Below are 17,961 nucleotides of genomic sequence, written 5' to 3'. Positions count from 1 at the left end.
CAAGTCGCCTGGGCTCCCCGCACCTCACCAGGACGATGGCGGAGAGCGGCCTTGTGACGCGGGAGGTGCTGGGCAGGCTCTCCTCTGCCCACCTGAGAGAGGAGGTGGGGGGGGCACAGAGGGCCCAGAGACCCCGCCCAGCCCGGCCCTCCAGGCCGCAGGGAAGGGAAGCCTCGCTGTAACCTGACAAAGAGCCGTTTTGACAAACACGTGCCCGCTGGCACCCGGCACAGCACGGAAGCGACGCAGGCCGCTCGGTCACACGTGCTCCGAGTCCCGCTGGCAGAGCCACGGCGTGCCGAGCGGTGGGGTACATGGGCGTCCCGGCTCTCCCTTATGAGCCACGGGGCTCTAAGAGAGGCCCCAAGAAAGCAGGGAGCCCTCGCCGGTGTGGCTCCGTGAACAGAACGTCCGCCCATGGACTGAAGGTCCCGGGTTCGATTCTGCTCAAGGGCACGTACCCCAGTTGCAGGCTCGATCCCCGACCCTGGTCAGGGTGCGTGCAGGAGGCAACCAATCGATGTGTCTCTCTCACAAGGATGTTTCTCTCTCTCTCTGTCTCTGCCCTTCCCTTCCACGCTCTCTAAAAATCAATGGACAAATATCCTGGGGTGAGGATTGGCCAGAAAGAAAGAAAGCCGCGGAATCAGGGGGGGGGGAGCCGTGCATGGCCCCCAAAGCTGGGACTTCTGTGCCTGGATGACCTCAGCCAGTTTCCACCTCCAAAAAGAACAGAGGCTGGGGGGGGGGGGGGTAACCTGACACCCCTCACCCAGCTGAATGCAGCCCATTGTTTTTAACCTCAAGTTCTGAGCCCTGGGAACAGGTGAGGCCTCTCTCGCAACTGAGAGCCCTCCCTGGAAAGTAAACCCCGCTGCTGTCATCATCGCTGTCATCATCTGCCGTCATCATCGCTGTCATCACCGGGAGGGACAGGGGAGGAGCCACCTGGGCGAGGACTCAGCCTGGAGGCGGTGGGACAGGGCTCCCTCCCTCCCGCCGGCCTGTGCCAGGTCCGAGTGCCGCCTGATCTCACGTCATGTTCCCAATAGCCCGTGAGAGAGGGTCCTTTTCTTCACGTTAGAGCCGAGGACACGCAGCCCAGAGAGGCGCACCCCGCCCAGGCCTGGGACCCAGGGAGGGGGGCGTGGATTCAGGTCTGGCCGCCCCGCCCCCACTCCCCTGCAGCGGACAGACCGTCTCCCTTTGCGCATCAGAACAATCCTCCCCTGCACAAACCCCTCCAGACCTCAGCTCCGAGGAGCCCCTAGACCCTGCTTGTTCCTGGCTGGGAAGCAGCGACATCCCCGTTCCTCAGCGATCACCCTCCCTGCCCCCGGGACAGGGAGAAAGGGGGAAATCGTGGGCTCAGCCTGCCGCTGACAGCACGGCTGCCTCCGAAGTCCACGTCGTTTAGTTCCTGTTCACTGAGCTTTAGGGTGTCCAGACACCGTGCTAGGCTCCCGCACATTCCCTCCCTGGAGGCTCCCCGCCGGAACACGGGTGTCATCAGCCCATTTTACAGATGGTGACACTGAGGGGCGGGGAGGTAAGACATTTCTCCAGGGTCACACAGTCAGGGAGGGGTGGAGTTCGGACTCAAACCCAGGACTGTCCTGACCACTCCAGGGCTCTCTACCCGCCCCCCCCCGCCCCCGCCCCCTCCCTTCCCCGGGTGCACGCTCAGCGAACACGCACCGAGCACCAGTTCCTGTCCGGCGCTCCTGACGGCATCGCTCTGGTCAGTTGGGGCGGGGGTGGCGGCCTCCATGTGACGTGCAGCTGCCCACGCCCTGAGCCTTCTGTCCGCTGAGCGTCCGTCTGTGTGGAGTTCAGCGCAACCTCCCGGAGTCTTTGGATCCAGAACAGTCCCGCTGCGTGGCCACTTCCGACAGACAGCAGACCCCGCCCCCAGCCTCTGCCCAGACTCCTCCCCCAGTGGCTGGTACCCAAGTTTAACCCCTCTTCCCTGTCCCACGACACGCACCGAGGTCCCTGCGTGCCACGGGCCTACCCCAGCCCCGTTCGCAGCTCGTGGTTAATGGAAGTGCGCGCTCAATGGCTGTCCAGCTCCGAGGTGTCTGTCTGTCGGCATCAGCTCTGCTTAGAGGGCAGGTCCCAAGGCAGGGACAGCACCCAGAAGCCTTCTCTTCGGCACGGGGCCTGCAGACAGGGGTGGCAGGCAGACGCCTGCTGTGGGGCAGCCCCCCGGGGCAGGTCCACGCTGCCACACGGCGGCCACCAGAACGGAGGCCCAGCTCTGCTCAGAGGTTCCGGATCCAGCCCGGCACCCGCCACACTTAGAAGGCGCCCCGTATACATTTGCTGCATGTCTTGTCTGCTTTATTTATTTGTTTGTTTTGTTCTATTTTTCCCGTTGATTTTTAGAGAGAGTGGAAAGGAGGTGGGGAGAGACGGAAAGAGAAACATCTAGGTGAGCGAGACACATGGGTTGCCTCCCGCATATGCCCCCGAGGTACATGCCCTTGACCGGAATCGAACCCGAGACCCTTCAGTCCATGGGCTGATGCTCTAGCCACTGACCCAAACCGGCCAGAGCTCAGGTTTGCTTTAAAAGCTCAAGACTTCGCCCTAGCCGGCGTGGCTCAGCGGATAGAGCGTCAGCCTGCGGACTGAAGGGTCTCAGGTTCGATTCCGGCCAAGGGCACATGCCTGGGTTGCGGGCTCGGTCCCCAGTAGGGGGTGTGCAGGAGGCAGCTGATCGATGATTCTCTCTCATCATTGATGTTTCTCTCTCTCTCTCTCCTTCTCCCTTCCTCTCTAAAATCAATAAAGAAATATGTTTGTTTTTTTTTTTTAAAAAAAAAAAAAGCTCAAGACTTCGCTGGATTCCATTCTTTCACTTCGCAGGACGCAGGCGAGAAAAGCACCACCTGCTGCTGGAAAACTCCGGGCTCCCGTCAGGTGGCCTCAAGCTCAGGTGGGGTGCAGAGTCCTCTCCCCTATTCAGGAGCTGAGCGCCCCGTTCCAGAAACATCCGACTCCTGCTTGGCGACGCCCTCCTCGCTCACTCCCCTCTTCCCTCTGGTCCGCCAGCTGCCTTCCCACCTTCGGGTCAGCAAACCGCAGGGCAGGAAGCTGCCGCCACATCCCCGCCGGCCAAGGTGGTCACTCCGGCCGGAGGCGGCCAGGCCAGCCGCGGGAGTGGAGCCAGGACGGGACCCAGAGCGTCTGCCTGCTCACCCGCTTCCCACCCACTGCCACGTCCGTCAGGTGGTTTTGGACACAGTTCTTACCGAGCTCTCTTTCCACAATGCGGGGGGCGGGGGGGGGAGACACTACCTTGTCTGTCTCCTTTGGGGACATCAGAGCGCTCGTCATTAAAGCTAACTTGGGCAGGAAAGAACGCACTCTCTCAAAACGACTCCTCAAAGACTTGTCTCGTTGAGGCTCACGCGACCACATGAAGGAGGAGACTTCAGCACTACCCCCATTTCACAGAGGAAGAGGCCAAAGCCCATCGAGGCCAAATCTGAGCATCGCTGGCCTTCCCAGCTCACTGCACCCCTCGGGTACGCCCAGCCAAGCTCCGGAGGAGGCCCCGCGTCTCCGGAATCACCTGGAATTGCTCAGATGCTCCACACCCCGGGTGCCTACCACGCTGATGACCATAATGATGGCGGCAAAGAGGAGGAAAGGATCTCAGCGGTCTCACACAGACTAAACTAAACCATCAATTACAACGCGTTCGGAACCTCCCCTCCATCAGCCCATTTTGTTACTGGTGAGGATTTTGCAGGAGTTTCTCAAACCTGAACCCCGTCCTCCTAACCTCCCAGCGTTCACACGCAGCCGCCCGTTTTCCGACCCTCGTCTCAGCAGTCTGGGTCTCGGGATTTGCTGTCCCAACAAAACCTCCCAGCCATTTATGTCTCCAGCTATTGGCTGCGGTTGGATTTTCCACTTGACATTGTTCAGAGATTAAGCTGTTTATCTCACAATCAGACACAGGCCCTTTCGGTTTCCTGCTAATAGATTCCGGTCAGATAAGGGGTACAGAAGTGGGACTCCCGAGGTGCTCTCCAGACCCCCAGCCCAGCTCCTTTCTGCACAGCTCTGGGGGGGGGGGGGGACGTGATTAAATCCACTCTTCAGAGAGCGAACGGGCACAGGGAAACCCGCGCCCAGCCACGCAGCGCGGAGGATGGGGCCCACGCCAGCTCCCCGCCACTGTGGGAGCAGCACTTCACAGGAGATCCTGCGGAATTAACGCGACGGCTCAGTCATCCATTGCCATAGAGAAGGAAAAAACAAACGGAGCTGAGCCTGGAAAGAATGTCAGGGAAACGGGGAAAACACTTGCTGGGAACTGCCTGGGGGTCCAGGGACCTCTCGTGTCACTGCCCAGGCCTACCGGCCCCGGCGCACCGAGAGAGACCGCAGATGGGGCTGGTGGATGGCCAGTCACCAGGGAGCCAAATCCTCCGGCCTGCGGCAGGCTGCAGACCCCGGAGCAACTGAAACCGGTAAGTGCCGGTAACATAAAATGTATCACAACTTCTTCCTGGTGAGCAGTACAATCAGTGTATTCACTCCGATTAAATGGATTGGGGGCGGGGGAGGTGCAGAATACAGAGAATCCCATAAGAAGGGCAAAGGAAAAAAATATTGGCAATGCCCCCAAATTCAAGGGCAAAAGTACCTCACTTTGGCCCTCTGATGCATAAAGGCCAACTCTATGAACGTGAGCACATGGCCCTCCCTTTGGAAGAGTTCCCTCGGCCAGGATGGGACCAGACCCCGCCTCGCTAATGCAGAGGATCACTGCTGGGGTCAGACAGTCCCTAATCTGAGCCACCAGGTCAACGGAAATAATCTCAATGTCTTCGTCGGAGATGCTGTGACACTTGATTTTCCCTTTCCACCCAGAATCTCACCACAAAAGTCAAACGCTAGATGAACCGGATAACAGTGAGCTTCCCTGCAGTCGAAAATTAACCACCACCACCCCTGGCTGAGAGCAACGTTCTTCTACATGATCTGAGACGGGGAGATAAAACCATGCCTCCCCCCGAACTAGAACTCAGTACACGAAAACGAATTGTAGGGGTTCGTTCTTCTGCTGACTGTCTGCGGCTCCTGCTTTTTGGTTCCTTGGGAAGGTTATGAGCTGGTTGGGAGCAAAACAGAAGTAAAAACTTCAGGAAATAAAAAAAAAAAATGTAGTACATATTGACGAGTAGCCTTCTGTTGAATGTATTTCCATTAAGTGATATCCAGTCAATAAAATACAGCTCAATGGAGGGGAAAGATCGGGTTTTCTAATAGTGACTTTTTAAAAATACTTTTTTATTGATTTCAGAGAGAAAGGGAGAGGAAGAGAGAGAGAGAAACATCAATGATGAGAGAGAACCACTGATCGGCTGCCTCCTGCACACCCCCTAATGGGGATCGAGCCCGCAACCCGGGCATGTGCCCTTGACCGGAATCAAACCTGAGACCCTTCAGTCCACAAGCTGAGGCTCTATCCACTGAGTCAAACCGGCCAGGGCAATAGTGACTTCTTAATGAGATTGCTGAACAACTCGCCAGACAAGTTGGTCTACCAGCAAAGCAAGTTGCTTACCAGCAAAATGATGATGATGATGATGATGATGATGATGGTGATGGTGATGATGGTGATGGTGATGATGGTGATGATGATGATGATGTGATGGTGATGGTGATGATGGTGATGGTGATGGTGGTGATGATGATGATGATGATGGTGATGGTGATGGTGATGGTGATGGTGATGGTGATGGTGATCATGGTGATGGTGGTGATGGTGATGGTGATGGTGATGATAATGATGATGGTGGTGATGATGATGATGATGGTGATGGTGATGGTGATGGTGATGATGGTGATGGTGATGATGATGATGGTGATGGTGATGATGGTGATGGTGATGATAATGATGATGATGGTGGTGGTGGTGATGATGATGATGGTGATGGTGATGATGGTGATGGTGATGGTGATGGTGATGGTGATGATGGTGATGATGATGATGGTGATGGGGATGGTGATGATGGTGATGGGTATGATGGTGATGATGGTGATGATGGTGATGATTATGGTGATGGTGGTGATGGTGATGGTGATGGTGATGGTGATGATGGTGATGGTGATGGTGATGGTGATGGTGATGGTGATGGTGATGGTGGTGATTATGGTGATGATGGTGATTATGGTGATGGTGATTACAAGTCATTTCCCATCAGAGAAAGCTTGGAAGGCCCTGCCTTCGAGTAGGGAACCTGGGAGTGGTCTTCCCTGTAAAAACTCTGCAGAAAGGAGTCCTCGCTGACCTTGCTCCTCGAGGCCTGTGCAGGGTGCACTTCCGCTGCAAGCCCATCTGTCTCTTCATTTCCAGCCTTAAAATACCCCCAACCCAGCAACTGAGCAAAAGGCAACGACACCAGGACACAGCCCAGACTTCTGGAAGGTAAGCCGGCCTCGTCCTCAGCACTCCGTGCGACACTGCACGGGACTGTGTGGACCAGCCTTGGAGGAATTTAATTTCATCCCAGACGCTTTGGCGGCGGCAGAATCACTTCCCAGGGTTGTACGGGAGGAGCGGGACCTGAACAAACCCCTGGAGATGCTGCAGAGCGTCTCCTCCGAAGGGCCCAGGGCATGCTCAGACAGACATGGCCTCGCCAGCACGCAGGATGTCCCCCAACTCCATCTCGACCAGCATTTCTGGAGCCTCTAGTATGTGCCAGTGCTTGCCAGGTACTTATATACACACACTGCATCACTGACCTCTGACCCCAGGAGGTCACGCCCACTCTCCCCATGTTTCCGAGGGCTTGCAGACTGAGGTTTCACCTCAAGTCTCTTAAACCCCAGTCTGTCACCCTTACTCCTCTGGGTCCAGGACACAGGAACAAGCAATGAGCTTGCCTTAATTGTTCTTGTCCCCCATTCTTTGTTCTTCATCTCCCAGATGGTTTAACATTTCTTTTATGGACAGATAATGAGATATCGTCTCCCATCTATTGCTCCATTCATTCACCCATTCCTATAACAATGCTTTTTAAAAATGTACTGCCTTTAGAGCCAAGATATTTCTCCCAAGGTGAGTAAGGAGTTTATCCCCTAGCGAAGTTTTGTTAAGTGAAAAGGAGAATGCAAATGTGGGTCCTTAACTATACTGAATACTTTCTGGACTTGCTCTCCTCATCTGTAAAATGGGGATATTGGAAGAAATGAGCTCTCAAGCCTTTCCCAAACCCAAATTTACATTATGTTAATTATATAAGCTACAGGAAAGTTTCTGTTATTCTTCTTAATAGCAAAAACAGAGGCCTAACTGACTAACAAAGTCATGTACGTTTATGGCATCTTTCAGCCAAGGAGTCTTGAATCGTCTTGAAAGTAACAATCCACCCCGGGAAAAAGGAGTGGCCAGGTGACTGGAAGGACCACCATGAGATCGAGGTTGGTGGAAGAACTACAGCAAGACCAGTTTGACTGTAGGATCACGTGACGAGGTTGGTGGGCCCTTCCAGACCTCAAGACTGGCCTCCACACGCAGGCAGGCTGGACCCACCGGGCAGCGCGAAAGCAGCTGCAATGCGGGTGTTTGTGCTCCGTGCTGCTGGGAACGCTCACACCACCGCCGTGCTTGGAGGAACTGGGCACGCAAAATCCCCAACATCCGGGTAATAAACTGGTACTTGGCAAACTAAATAAAGGGCTGCCCCTATCCTTAAAGAATTCACAGTTGGGCTTGGTACGATTTCATAAACAAGTGAGCTCCCTGGTTCGTGAAAATTACATCTGTGCCAATTCTACCCCGTCAGGAAAACCATCATTGCCAGGCATGCTGGTCACGGATTCCAGGGCACAAGGTACATGACCTACATCGAGGTCTCCTCTCCTATCAAAACCCATAGAACCTTCCACATCGAACGAACGTATAACCACAGCAGGACCCAGAAGCGTTTCTGAATTCATTCAGGTTCCTGCCGATTACCTAAAGTCGACAAAGTTTTTTCTATCCAGGTATAAATTCTCTTCATTCAATATTTTTAAATTCTATCTTTAGATAACAAAATCAAACCTGACAAAATAAAAAAGTAAGCCTAAACAATGTTATCCAGGCTCCTAGGAATATACATAAACTAATCTTATCAGTAACTGCAGGTAACAGGTGTGTGCCAGCCAAATCACAAACGTGACTCCACAGCAATTCCGCACTTAAAAACGAACGTTCTGAAAGCGATTTCTCTTACACCTGAAATGCGTTTTTCTCGAAGCAGCGATGGGCTGGTTTCATGTGCTTTTCTTACAGAACCTAAAGGCTTAGGTGAATCCTGAGCTGTGTGTGTGCAATGCCTACCCACCAGCCTCTCTTTTTCTCTGTACCTTCCACCTTTACTTGAAAGAATTTTCAGCTGGCCGAACTACTTTCATCTTTGTTAAAAAAAAAAAACAAAAGACGTTTGAAGTGATGCTTTTGGCTGTCTGCAGGCAAAGCCTCCCTTTCCAAACAGAAATATGTGAGGAGGCCAAAGCCCTCAGATAGCAGCGTTTTTCACTCTCCGGTTCAGGTCCTGGCATCCGACCAGGACAGCTTCTAATACCAGTCTAATTGACTAAAGAGAATCTTGGGATCCTACTGATGACTTATTCTGATGCTTTTTTCAACATGAAATGACAAAGAACCAGTCTTCCAGGGGAGAGAGAGATGACGGACAGGTCAATGAATGGGTCTTAAGTAAAAGCACAAAATGAAAGGTGCGCGGTGTTTGGCCTCTGTGCCCAAGGTCTACACCAAAGGAACCTCGTCACACTTCCGGACGCCCCCAAGTGTCACCTACACCAGGTTTTAAGTCAGATGTCTAGAGTTACGTAGTCACAGGCCGTCAGAACGAGACAGACCCCCATGACGCCATCCTCGTGCGATGGAGACATTGTGAAAGGAGGACACGGAGCCGGATTGTGGAGCCCAGGAGTGTGTCCTTGGGGCCCTCGGTCTCGCCGAGTCTGGGTTTCTTTGTCCCCAAACAGATCAGAGCAACACCCAGAACCTCACGTGAATGACTCGGGGTGCGCCCCGACCTGGGAGGTGCGGAGGCCTCGCCGGAAAGATCCCACCCGCGAACCGGACAAAGAAGGAGGAGGCCCATCTCGAGAGACCTGCGTATTCAACCCGACTCCGATTCCTCCCTCTCCCCCGCCAGATCGGGGCCTTCAACATCCTCATCCAGAAAAGAATTTCCTACTTAAAAGTACTTACCACTACATTCTTTTTTTTTTTTAAGTAATCCTCTAAGGCCTTTCAATCTTAATTTGGTTTGCCCACAAATAAAAACTTTATACTTTTCAAAACCACATAGAACCCTTATAAACTGATTTTTTTAGTACATGTGTGAGTTTTTCACAAACAAGACAAGGACGGGCACTACATTCTCGGGGTGATCACTTCCTAAGTTGTATAAATGTCTCATCGCCGTGCTGCACCCCTAAACACACTGTAATACTGCATGTCAACTGTAATTGGGGGGGGGAAAACCAACACAACAGAACTAGTCAGTACCAAAAGAGCAAAAGAAACAAAACTCCAACAGTCCTTAACAAGCAGTAATAAGCACATGAAAACCAAAACATGTTGTACTGTACTTCTTCATATAACCTCTGACCCCCACAGACAGCCCAGCCAGCACTGTGTGTGTGTGTGTGTGTGTGTGTGTGTGTGCTTTAATATATTTTATTGACTTTTTACAGAGAGGAAGGGAGAGGGATAGAGAGTTAGAAACATCGATGAGAGAGAAACATCGACCAGCTGCCTCCTGCACACCCCCTACTGGGGATGTGCCCGCAACCCAGGGACATGCCCTTGACCGGAATCGAACCTGGGACCCTTGAGTCCACAGGCCGACGCTCGATCCACTGAGCCAAACCGGTCAGGGCGTGAGCGTGTGTTTTGTTTTTGTACCCATAATTAATAGTACAATATTGGAGCAAGTCAATAAAACCTACTTTTTTAAAGCAACAGGCACACATATTTTGGTACGGTACGTTAAGCCTGGTGTTTCAATGGCTCAGATACTACTGAATGGAAAACAGAGGAAAGTAAAGCACTGCTGGTTAGTTCTGAGTGATTTTAAAGAACAGAAGAGAGAACACCTTCCTTGCTCAGAGAAGTTCGCCTCTATTCAGATGCCCGAATCTAAGCCACTGAGCACAAGGCACGTAACACAATTTCCTGCGAACACGTTTCAAGTCCGATCTTTCATAAGCAGACATCAGATGCGACAACGCGGAGCGTTCCACTTCAGGGACAGAGGCCGCTGTCAGGCTCATCAGGAGACGCGGGATCCCCGGGGCCCTCTCCAGCCTTCCCACGGGGGCAAACGAGGCGAGGCGAGTGGCCTTCTCACCGCATTCCCTTCCAGTAAGAAGGCCTCTGCTAATTTGCATAGTCTAAATGGAGAAGTCACTTTCAGGGTGCATTTCCAAAGGCCTCGCTTTCCCTGTGCTGTTAACTACAGGGGGGCCCTCTGCATTCCCCGGGCACCGGCCCTGGGGCTCCCAGCAGAGCTGAGCCCACAAAGCAGCCAGCTTCAGGCTTCCGGGCGCCCCTCCGCCTGCACAGCCTCAGTCACTTCGAAGCCTGTCTCTCAGCGGAGGGGCACAGCAGCTCAAACCCCAGGGCCACGGGGGGAGGGTTGAACATGCAGTTTCAAACCTGTGTGTTTGAGTGTGAGTGTGTGTGTGTGTGTGAGTGTGTGTGAGCATGTGTGAGGGTGAGGGTGTGTATGAGCATGGGTGAGGGTGGGGGTGAGGGTGTTTGAGTGTGTGACAGTGTGCAAGTGTGTGTGAGCACGTGTGAGGGTGTGTGTGAATTTGTATGAGTGAATGTATGTGTATGTGTGAGGATGAATGGTGAGTGTGAAGGTGAGTGAATGTGAACATCTGTGAGGATGAACAAGTGTGAGATGTGTGAGTGAGAGTGAGCACGTGTGAGGGTGTGTGAGTGTGAGCACGTGTGAGTGTGTGTGAGTGTGAGCACGTGTGAGGGTATGTGAGTGACCACGTGAGGGTGTGTGAGTGTGAGCACGTGAGGGTGAGTGTGAGCACGTGTGGGGGGGTGTGTGAGCACGTGTGAGGGTGTGAGAGTGAGCACGTGAGTGTGTGTGTGTGAGCACGTGAGGGTGTGTGTGTGAGCACGTGTGAGGGTGTGAGCACGTGTGAGGGTGTGAATGTGAGCACGTGTGAGGGTGTGTGAGCACGTGAGGGTGTGAGTGTGAGCACGTGAGGGTGTGTGAGTGTGAGCACGAGTGAGGGTGTGTGAGTGTGAGCACGTGAGGGTGTGAGTGTGAGCATGTGTGAGGGTGTGAGTGTGAGCACGTGTGAGGGTGTGTGAGTGAGCACGTGAGTGTGTGTATGAGCACGTGTGAGGGTGTGAGTGTGAGCACGTGTGAGGGTGTGAGAGTGAGCACGTGTGAGGGTGTGTGAGTGTGAGCACGTGAGGGTGTGTGTGTGAGCACGTGTGAGTGTGTGAGCACGTGTGAGGGTGTGTGAGTGAGCACGTGAGTGTGTGTATGAGCACGTGTGAGGGTGTGAGTGTGAGCACGTGAGGGTATGTGAGTGTGAGCACGTGAGGGTGTGAGTGTGAGCACGTGAGGGTGTGTGAGTGTGAGCACGTGTGAGGGTGTGAGTGTGAGCACGTGTGAGGGTGTGAGTGTGAGCACGTGAGGGTGTGTGAGTGTGAGCACGTGTGAGGGTGTGAGCACTGTGAGTGTGAGTGTGAGCACGTGTGTGGGTGTGAGCACTGTGAGGGTGTGAGTGTGAGCACTGTGAGGGTGTGAGTGTGAGCACGTGTGGGTGTGTGAGTGTGAGCACGTGAGGGTGTGAGTGTGAGCACGTGTGAGGGTGAGCACCTGGAGTGCAGTATGGAAACAAGCAGCAAAGCCGGAGGAGAGGGCAGTTGGTGTGGCAGCGCCTCGGACAGAGCGGCTCAGGTTTGTCTGCACAACACGGAGAGCCCAGCCATCAAGATGTCTGGCTGCTGCGGACAGAGCAGCAGGACCTGGCCGGCCAGGGGCTCCGAGCCAACGGGCAGGGGTTACGGTGTCAAGGGCGGCTCCACCACAACCGTCTGCACAAGAACGAGAAAACGTCGCTCCTCACGCACACACTCGGCCAAAAGCTCCGATGTCCCTGGGACCCCACCGTTTCCAGCTGGTGACCCCCCTCCCCCCACACACATTCTCCATCCGCCTCGTGGGGGGCAGCGAGCAGGGCGGCCCTGCTCTGCGGGTGTCTGGACACCTGTTTCAGGTGGGAAGGCGGTGGACAGGGCAGGCCTCACTGCTCCTCGGCACCTGGCAGCTACTGTGAAAACACCCCGCCCTCCGGGGTCAGTCAGCGTCCCCCGGGCACCTGACAGAGCGCGTGCACACACACACATATACACACACACACACACACACACACACACACACACACGGATCACCTGTCACTATTCCTCTCCCCTCCCTCTCCCCCAGGCAGAGCCCTTTTCAAACATGAGACGCGCTAACTGTCTAGAGAACCAGCCGATAGGAGCCGCCAGCCAGGGCGAAAGGAAAGTCGGAGAACGAGTTAAAGCGCCCGGGCTGGCCAGCGCCGCCGCGGGGTTTAAAACGCAAATGGGCGGCGTGGACAGAGGGCCGTGTCCCTCTTGCCTGTAACTGTGGGCACGAGGCAGAGCACGCCGGCCACCTTCAGGGAGCAGCACTTTCCACCGGTCCTGCCCCGCCTCCCCTCCCCGGTGGGCCAGCCCTCCTCTGGGGGGTGTGCCAGGCCTGACCCCCGTCCCGGCCACGGAACGCCAGGCTGACTGGGGCCACATGCTGCCTCCCGATCATCCACAGAACGCGGCGTGTTTCCCGAACAGACATCCAGACTGCGACTCCGGAAGTGGGGGTGAGGGGCAAACATGGCTTGAGGTCCCAACACCTCAGACGAGGATGGGGAGCAGAAACAGAAAAGCCCTCGGTCGCCGGGGGCTAAGTCACAGAGGTACAACCAGCGGCGCTGGGTGTTCAAGATGAAATCGGAAGGCTGCCCACGACACGGGCGCGCAGACTTTCCCCAGGCGGCGCGGCAGCCCCGCAGGCCGCGCCAGGAAATTCCCCAGACGCCGCCGGGGACGCGGAGAGAAAGTCCAGGCCCTTTCAGCAGCGCTGCCTTCAACGCCTGTCTTCCGTGCGACGCTCTGATCCTCCTCAGAGCGAGAGCAGCCGCGGACTGAGATCAGCCACCACAGAAATACACACGATGTCGGGACGCTGGACCGAGGCAGAGGCCGTCAACAAGCACGCCCATCAGGCGGTGCCCACCTCGAGCCACCACCCGGGCCCGCCCCGGCGGGCAGTCTGACCTAACGTGCGGAGCGTTCTGTGGCTGAAGACACGCCAAGCATGGTTTTTTTTATTTTAACCGATACGTCAAAACGGTATCTTAAGTTACACCGGCCCCGTGGATACGGCAATGTCCTGGCCTAACTCACTGAGGCTGAGCGGCTCGTCGCCCATCAGGCCCGCGGCCACCGCCTCTCCGCGTCTCAGGCCCTGTCACAGAGTCGCATCACCCACTGTCCTGGCCGCTCGGCACAGAGGCCGAGTCAGTTCCATGCCGTCCCTGTCAGTTCCCCGCTGCCTAAAAGGATCGCAGCATTAAGTGGTCCACCGGGTCAGACAGCAGCTCTGCTCCCTCTCCCTGGGGATTAACCGGGAAGATTTTGGTGACATTCATGAGTACCGTCTTCCTAAGAAGTGCCTGGCGACCTACATAGAAACGGTTGTTCGTGAAGGTGTTCGTGGAAATAGCGACCAAATGCACGGTCAGTGCGCAAGCACCGGCCCAGCAGACACCCGGAGAGAATAATACCTTGTGACTGCCCCAGGAGCCGGGCCAGTCTCCATGACTCAGTAGAAAGTCAGACAAAGCAGGGGGCATGCAAGCAACTCAAGTTCTAGAAAAATCTCAGGGCAAGACTTACCACTCTGGGCTTCTGCTGGTCCAGGGTGTGCAGGAAGGCGGCGCTGGGGTCCAGGCAGCGCTCAGGGTCGCTGGAGATGTCCTCCTCGGAGTCCTCATAGGAGGAGGAGAAGCCGGCGGAGGAGGCAGAGGAGGAGGACAGTTTCCTCAGGGGCAGGATGCCCAGCGGGCTGCCCTGCGCCTCCTCCAGGACCCCATCCTCCTGGGCACCCATGTCTGTGATGATGACGGCAGGGATATTGCTGGGGCCGCAGGCCTCCCTCGGCAAAGGCTTGTCCTTCTGCTCTGGGGAGAGCGGCTCTGGGCTGGAGTGGGTGGCTCTGTCTTTCGGGGGGCTTCCCCAAGTCCCCTGGGCTGGTACCCCCAGGCCGCACGTCCAGGCCAGGCGGGCGTCCTCCATGGGGTCCAGCCAAGCCCTGGAGCTCCCGGGCTGCACGCCCACCCCGTCCTCAGGGAGGCACTGAGGTTCTTTCACATCTTTTGCTGCTTCCCAACAGGGCAAAGGTTCCAGCGTTCCGCCAGCGGGAATTCCCGCCTCCGCCTCCCCCGCGCCCGGCTGTGCAGAGCGGCTGCCCCCGCGCAAGCCCAGCGTCGGAGACCCTTCATCCACTCGGTCGGGGCACTGCGGAGGCTCCCGGGCCGCTGGGGCCCCACTCTGGGTCACCCGGGGCCCTGCCAAGCTCCCGTCCCCTGCGCTTTGCGCGTCCACAGTCCTCTCCTCTGGCCTGTCGCCCGCTTCGGGATCCCCGGAGCCCGGCTGGCCACGGGGCAGACTTCTTTCCCCCGCCTTCCCCGGGGGCTCTCCGCCGCGGGGGCCGCCCCGCTCTGGGACTGGGCTCCTCTCCCTGCCCAGCGCCAGCCCCTTACCCTCCACCGGGGCGGCGGGGTGCGACGGGGGATGCACACCCCGGGGCCTCTCCGGCAGCGCCGTGAGGGCAGGGTCCTGCGGGTGGTGTGGCCCAGTGGGTGCAGCTCTCGCTGCCACTTCTGTCGCCATCACGGAGTTCGCTCCGACCAAGCCCAACGCGGGAGCTGGGCAGCCCCGAGCGTCCAGAGGGGAGACCCTCTTGTCCATGTCCACAGCTGCGGGTGAGCCACAGTGGGGTCGGGCAGGGACCCCCTTCTCCATTCTCACCGACGGGGCTGGGCCCTGAGCCCCCGAGCCCGACGGGGAGGCCGGGCCGGGAAGAGGTGCCACTCCCTCCTTGGCCTTGGAGAGGCTGGCGCTCCCCGCGGAGTCGGCCTCCGAGGTCTCTAGACATTGCTCCCCCCAGGACTTGGTCCTCCGTTCCTCGCTCGGCGCCAGGGCCCTTCCGGGGGGCTGGCTGCTGCTGCGGAAGGGGCTCGGGGAGGGCGAACGCGCCCTGCCCAGGCGCGGGCTGCGGGGCGCCGGCATGGCGGAGCTCTGCGCCTGGATGTGCGCCTCGAACATGCCCACTTTCTGGTTCACCTGCACGTTCTGCAACTCGCGCTGCAGGATGCGCAGCTTCCTCTGGGCCTCCTCCGGGCCTGGGGGGCACAGGGGGCCGGCGGCCGCTCCGGGCTGCCCCTCCCCTCGCAGGCGGCCCGCCCAACTCGGGCTGCTCACGCCGCTGCTGCCGCTGCCGCCGCTGCTGCTGTTCAGCCGGCGCCGGCCGCTCCGCCAGCCCCTGGGGCTCCCCGGCTCCTCGGGCGACGACGACTCGGTCGGGGGGAAGAGGAAAGAGGCGTCTCTCCCGGGGCTGAACACGCTGCCGGGGCTCAGGGTGGCGCTCCCCGGCGGCGGGGGAGTGTCGCTGCTGCCGGGCCGGGGGGCGCCGCTCCGCACCTGGTTGGCGCTATTCATGACCACCAGGCTGTTGAGCGCATAGCAGTACACAGCCATAGTACTGGGTCCCGCGCCCGCGCCGCCGCCGCGGCTCCCGCTCCGGCCCCGCCGCCCGCGCCGCCGCCGCCCGCGGCTCCCGGCTCAGCCCTGGAGGCCCGGCGGCCGCGGCTCGGCGCGCGGATGGAGCGGCATGGCCTGGGCGGCGCGCGGGGGGCGACACGGCGGGCTCAGCCCCCGCCCCAAGCTCCATAAACCGCAGCGCCCTGTGGAGACACAAGGAGAAAAGTCAGGACCCCATAGGGAGGGTGTGGGGACGCGGAGGGGACGCCTGGAACCGCGGAACCCCAACCTGTCGGGGATCGGGTGCCCCTGGACCTCTCACTGGGACTGCGCGAGGACAGCCCAGGGGGTGTCGGTGGCCAGCACGGTGATGGTGGTGGTGGGGGGGGTGCCTTTTTCGAGTGCGCTCCCACCCTTCCCCCTGGTTTGTTACTGCTCTGGAGGGGTCTCCAGTTCCAAATTCTAAGGCTCGTCCCCGGCGCCCCGCGGATGGGCAGGGGGCGGTGTGCAGCTACCTTGGTCCAAGCGTGCTGTGGGCACCTCTGAGCGAGGGCACCTCCACCCGCGCCGGGCTTCCGCCAGAGCGAACACAGGTTACATCGGGCAAAACGGGGCCTCCCCGCCCCTGGACTTCAGGACCTCCCCGCTCCACCCTCTCTGGTCATCCGGGACCGGCCCAGGGCGACCCTGAGCCGGACCTGCCTCCTCTCGCCGCCGTCTGCGCTCCGGGCCGGGAGGACCCTGCGCGCCGGCCGCCAGCCTTCCTGACCGGGCCTTGGGGCTGCGGGCCTCGGCCCACGGAGGTCTGGGCGCGCGGCGGGGCCGCAGCCGAGGCATTTTTTCAGCACCCGCTTTGTCCCCTGTCCCCAAACAAGTGTGTTTTGTGGGTGTGGGCGCGCCTGCGCGCGTCCGGGAGCGGAGAGCGGCTCGTCCCCGGTCCCGGAACCAATGCTCGCCGCCCCCCGCGGAGGGGCCGCTGTGCCCGCGCGCCCCGTGGGGGAGGACGCGGCTCTCGGAGGCTCTGGGACCCGCGCTCACCCGGAGGAACCCAGGGCGTGCGTGGCTGCAGCCGCGAGGGACCCCCGGCTCTGCAAACCTCCCGGGGTCCGAGGTCGGAACCCCCCGGGCAGCGCGGCCAAGTGCAAGGCTCCTCCGCAACCCAGGCAGCCTCGCCGGGGCCCACGGAGCCGCCGGCCGCCCGAGCGGGGGCCGCCTGGCCGCCGGGGAGGCGGCGCGGAGCCCGCGGCCTGGAAGGCGAGCGGGGGAAACGCCGACAGCGCTCTCCCCGCTCTCCCCGCACCCGGACTCGGCGCCAGCCTCCCCAATGCACCCCCCTTCCGGCCTCCCCAGCCCACCTCTCTGCGCTTTTCCAGAACCCGGGACGCTCGCGTTCGCCCCGGAGCCGGGAGGGAGGGGAAAGGGGTTCCGAAGCGGGAACGATGAAAAAAGCCGCCAAACTTACCTACAGTTTCTCAGATTCCCGGGTCCCGTGCAGACTACATGGCCCGGGCACAAGATGGCTTGAAAAGTTAAAAAGCTCAGAAAGGATCTCCTCCCCGAGCCGCGAAGACAAAGGAGGACGGGGCGGCGGAGAAGCCTCCTGGCCCGGGGCCGGCCCTGCGCGCCCTTCCAGGCGGAGGAGAGAGCCCCGTCTGTGTCTGCTCCCGGCTACTTCAGTGTTTGTTCAATGTGAGATTAAAAAAAAAAAAGAAAGAAAGAAACTTGGGGGGGGGGGTGCGGTGGAGGAGGGAGGAGGGTGAAAGGCGGGGGGTGGGGGAGGGAAGCAGGAAGGAAGTTGTGAGCCTGTCTGGGGTTGAACTCAGCGGAACAAGTTTTTCTTTCTTTTTTTTTTTTTTCTATTGCTTGGCAAGACCGAGGGAGGGAAACACTTAAAAAAAAAAAGTTTCCATTGTTAGCTAACAAAAAAAAAAAAAAAAAGCCTTTTAACTTCTGCGGGTTAAAGATATACCATCCATTTTCCACCTCCCCGTAAAGCCTTGCTGGGGTCTCGCTTTATGAAACTCTTTTTGAAAAATGTTTTTAATAAAGTTTTGAGTGTGCATTTTAAGCAAAGCAAATCGTGGGGACCT

General features: G+C 58.0%; 1 protein-coding gene across 2 annotated transcripts in view; it reads right to left on the bottom strand.

The window, feature by feature from the left end:
* Positions 1 to 15,892, bottom strand: part of ITPKB (inositol-trisphosphate 3-kinase B) — a 97,339-nt gene extending 81,447 nt beyond the window's left edge. Inside the window, exons 1-2 of one of the 2 annotated variants that reach the window (XM_054713051.1) lie at positions 14,006 to 15,892; positions 13,748 to 13,790 (exon numbers count right to left, since the gene is read on the bottom strand). In XM_054713051.1, coding sequence (XP_054569026.1) covers positions 13,755 to 13,790; positions 14,006 to 15,868 — 1,899 coding nt within the window. In that variant the 5' untranslated portion in view covers positions 15,869 to 15,892 and the 3' untranslated portion in view covers positions 13,748 to 13,754. Of the gene's footprint in view, positions 1 to 13,747; positions 13,791 to 14,005 lie in introns of those variants that run through there. The other variant, XM_008158000.3, reaches the window with a different exon arrangement.
* Between the last annotated feature and the right edge of the window lie 2,069 nt (positions 15,893 to 17,961).

This window comes from Eptesicus fuscus, chromosome 24 (genome assembly GCF_027574615.1).
Source record: "Eptesicus fuscus isolate TK198812 chromosome 24, DD_ASM_mEF_20220401, whole genome shotgun sequence".
NCBI lineage: Eukaryota > Metazoa > Chordata > Mammalia > Chiroptera > Vespertilionidae > Eptesicus > Eptesicus fuscus.
This window is presented reverse-complemented; position numbering and strand designations above follow the sequence as displayed.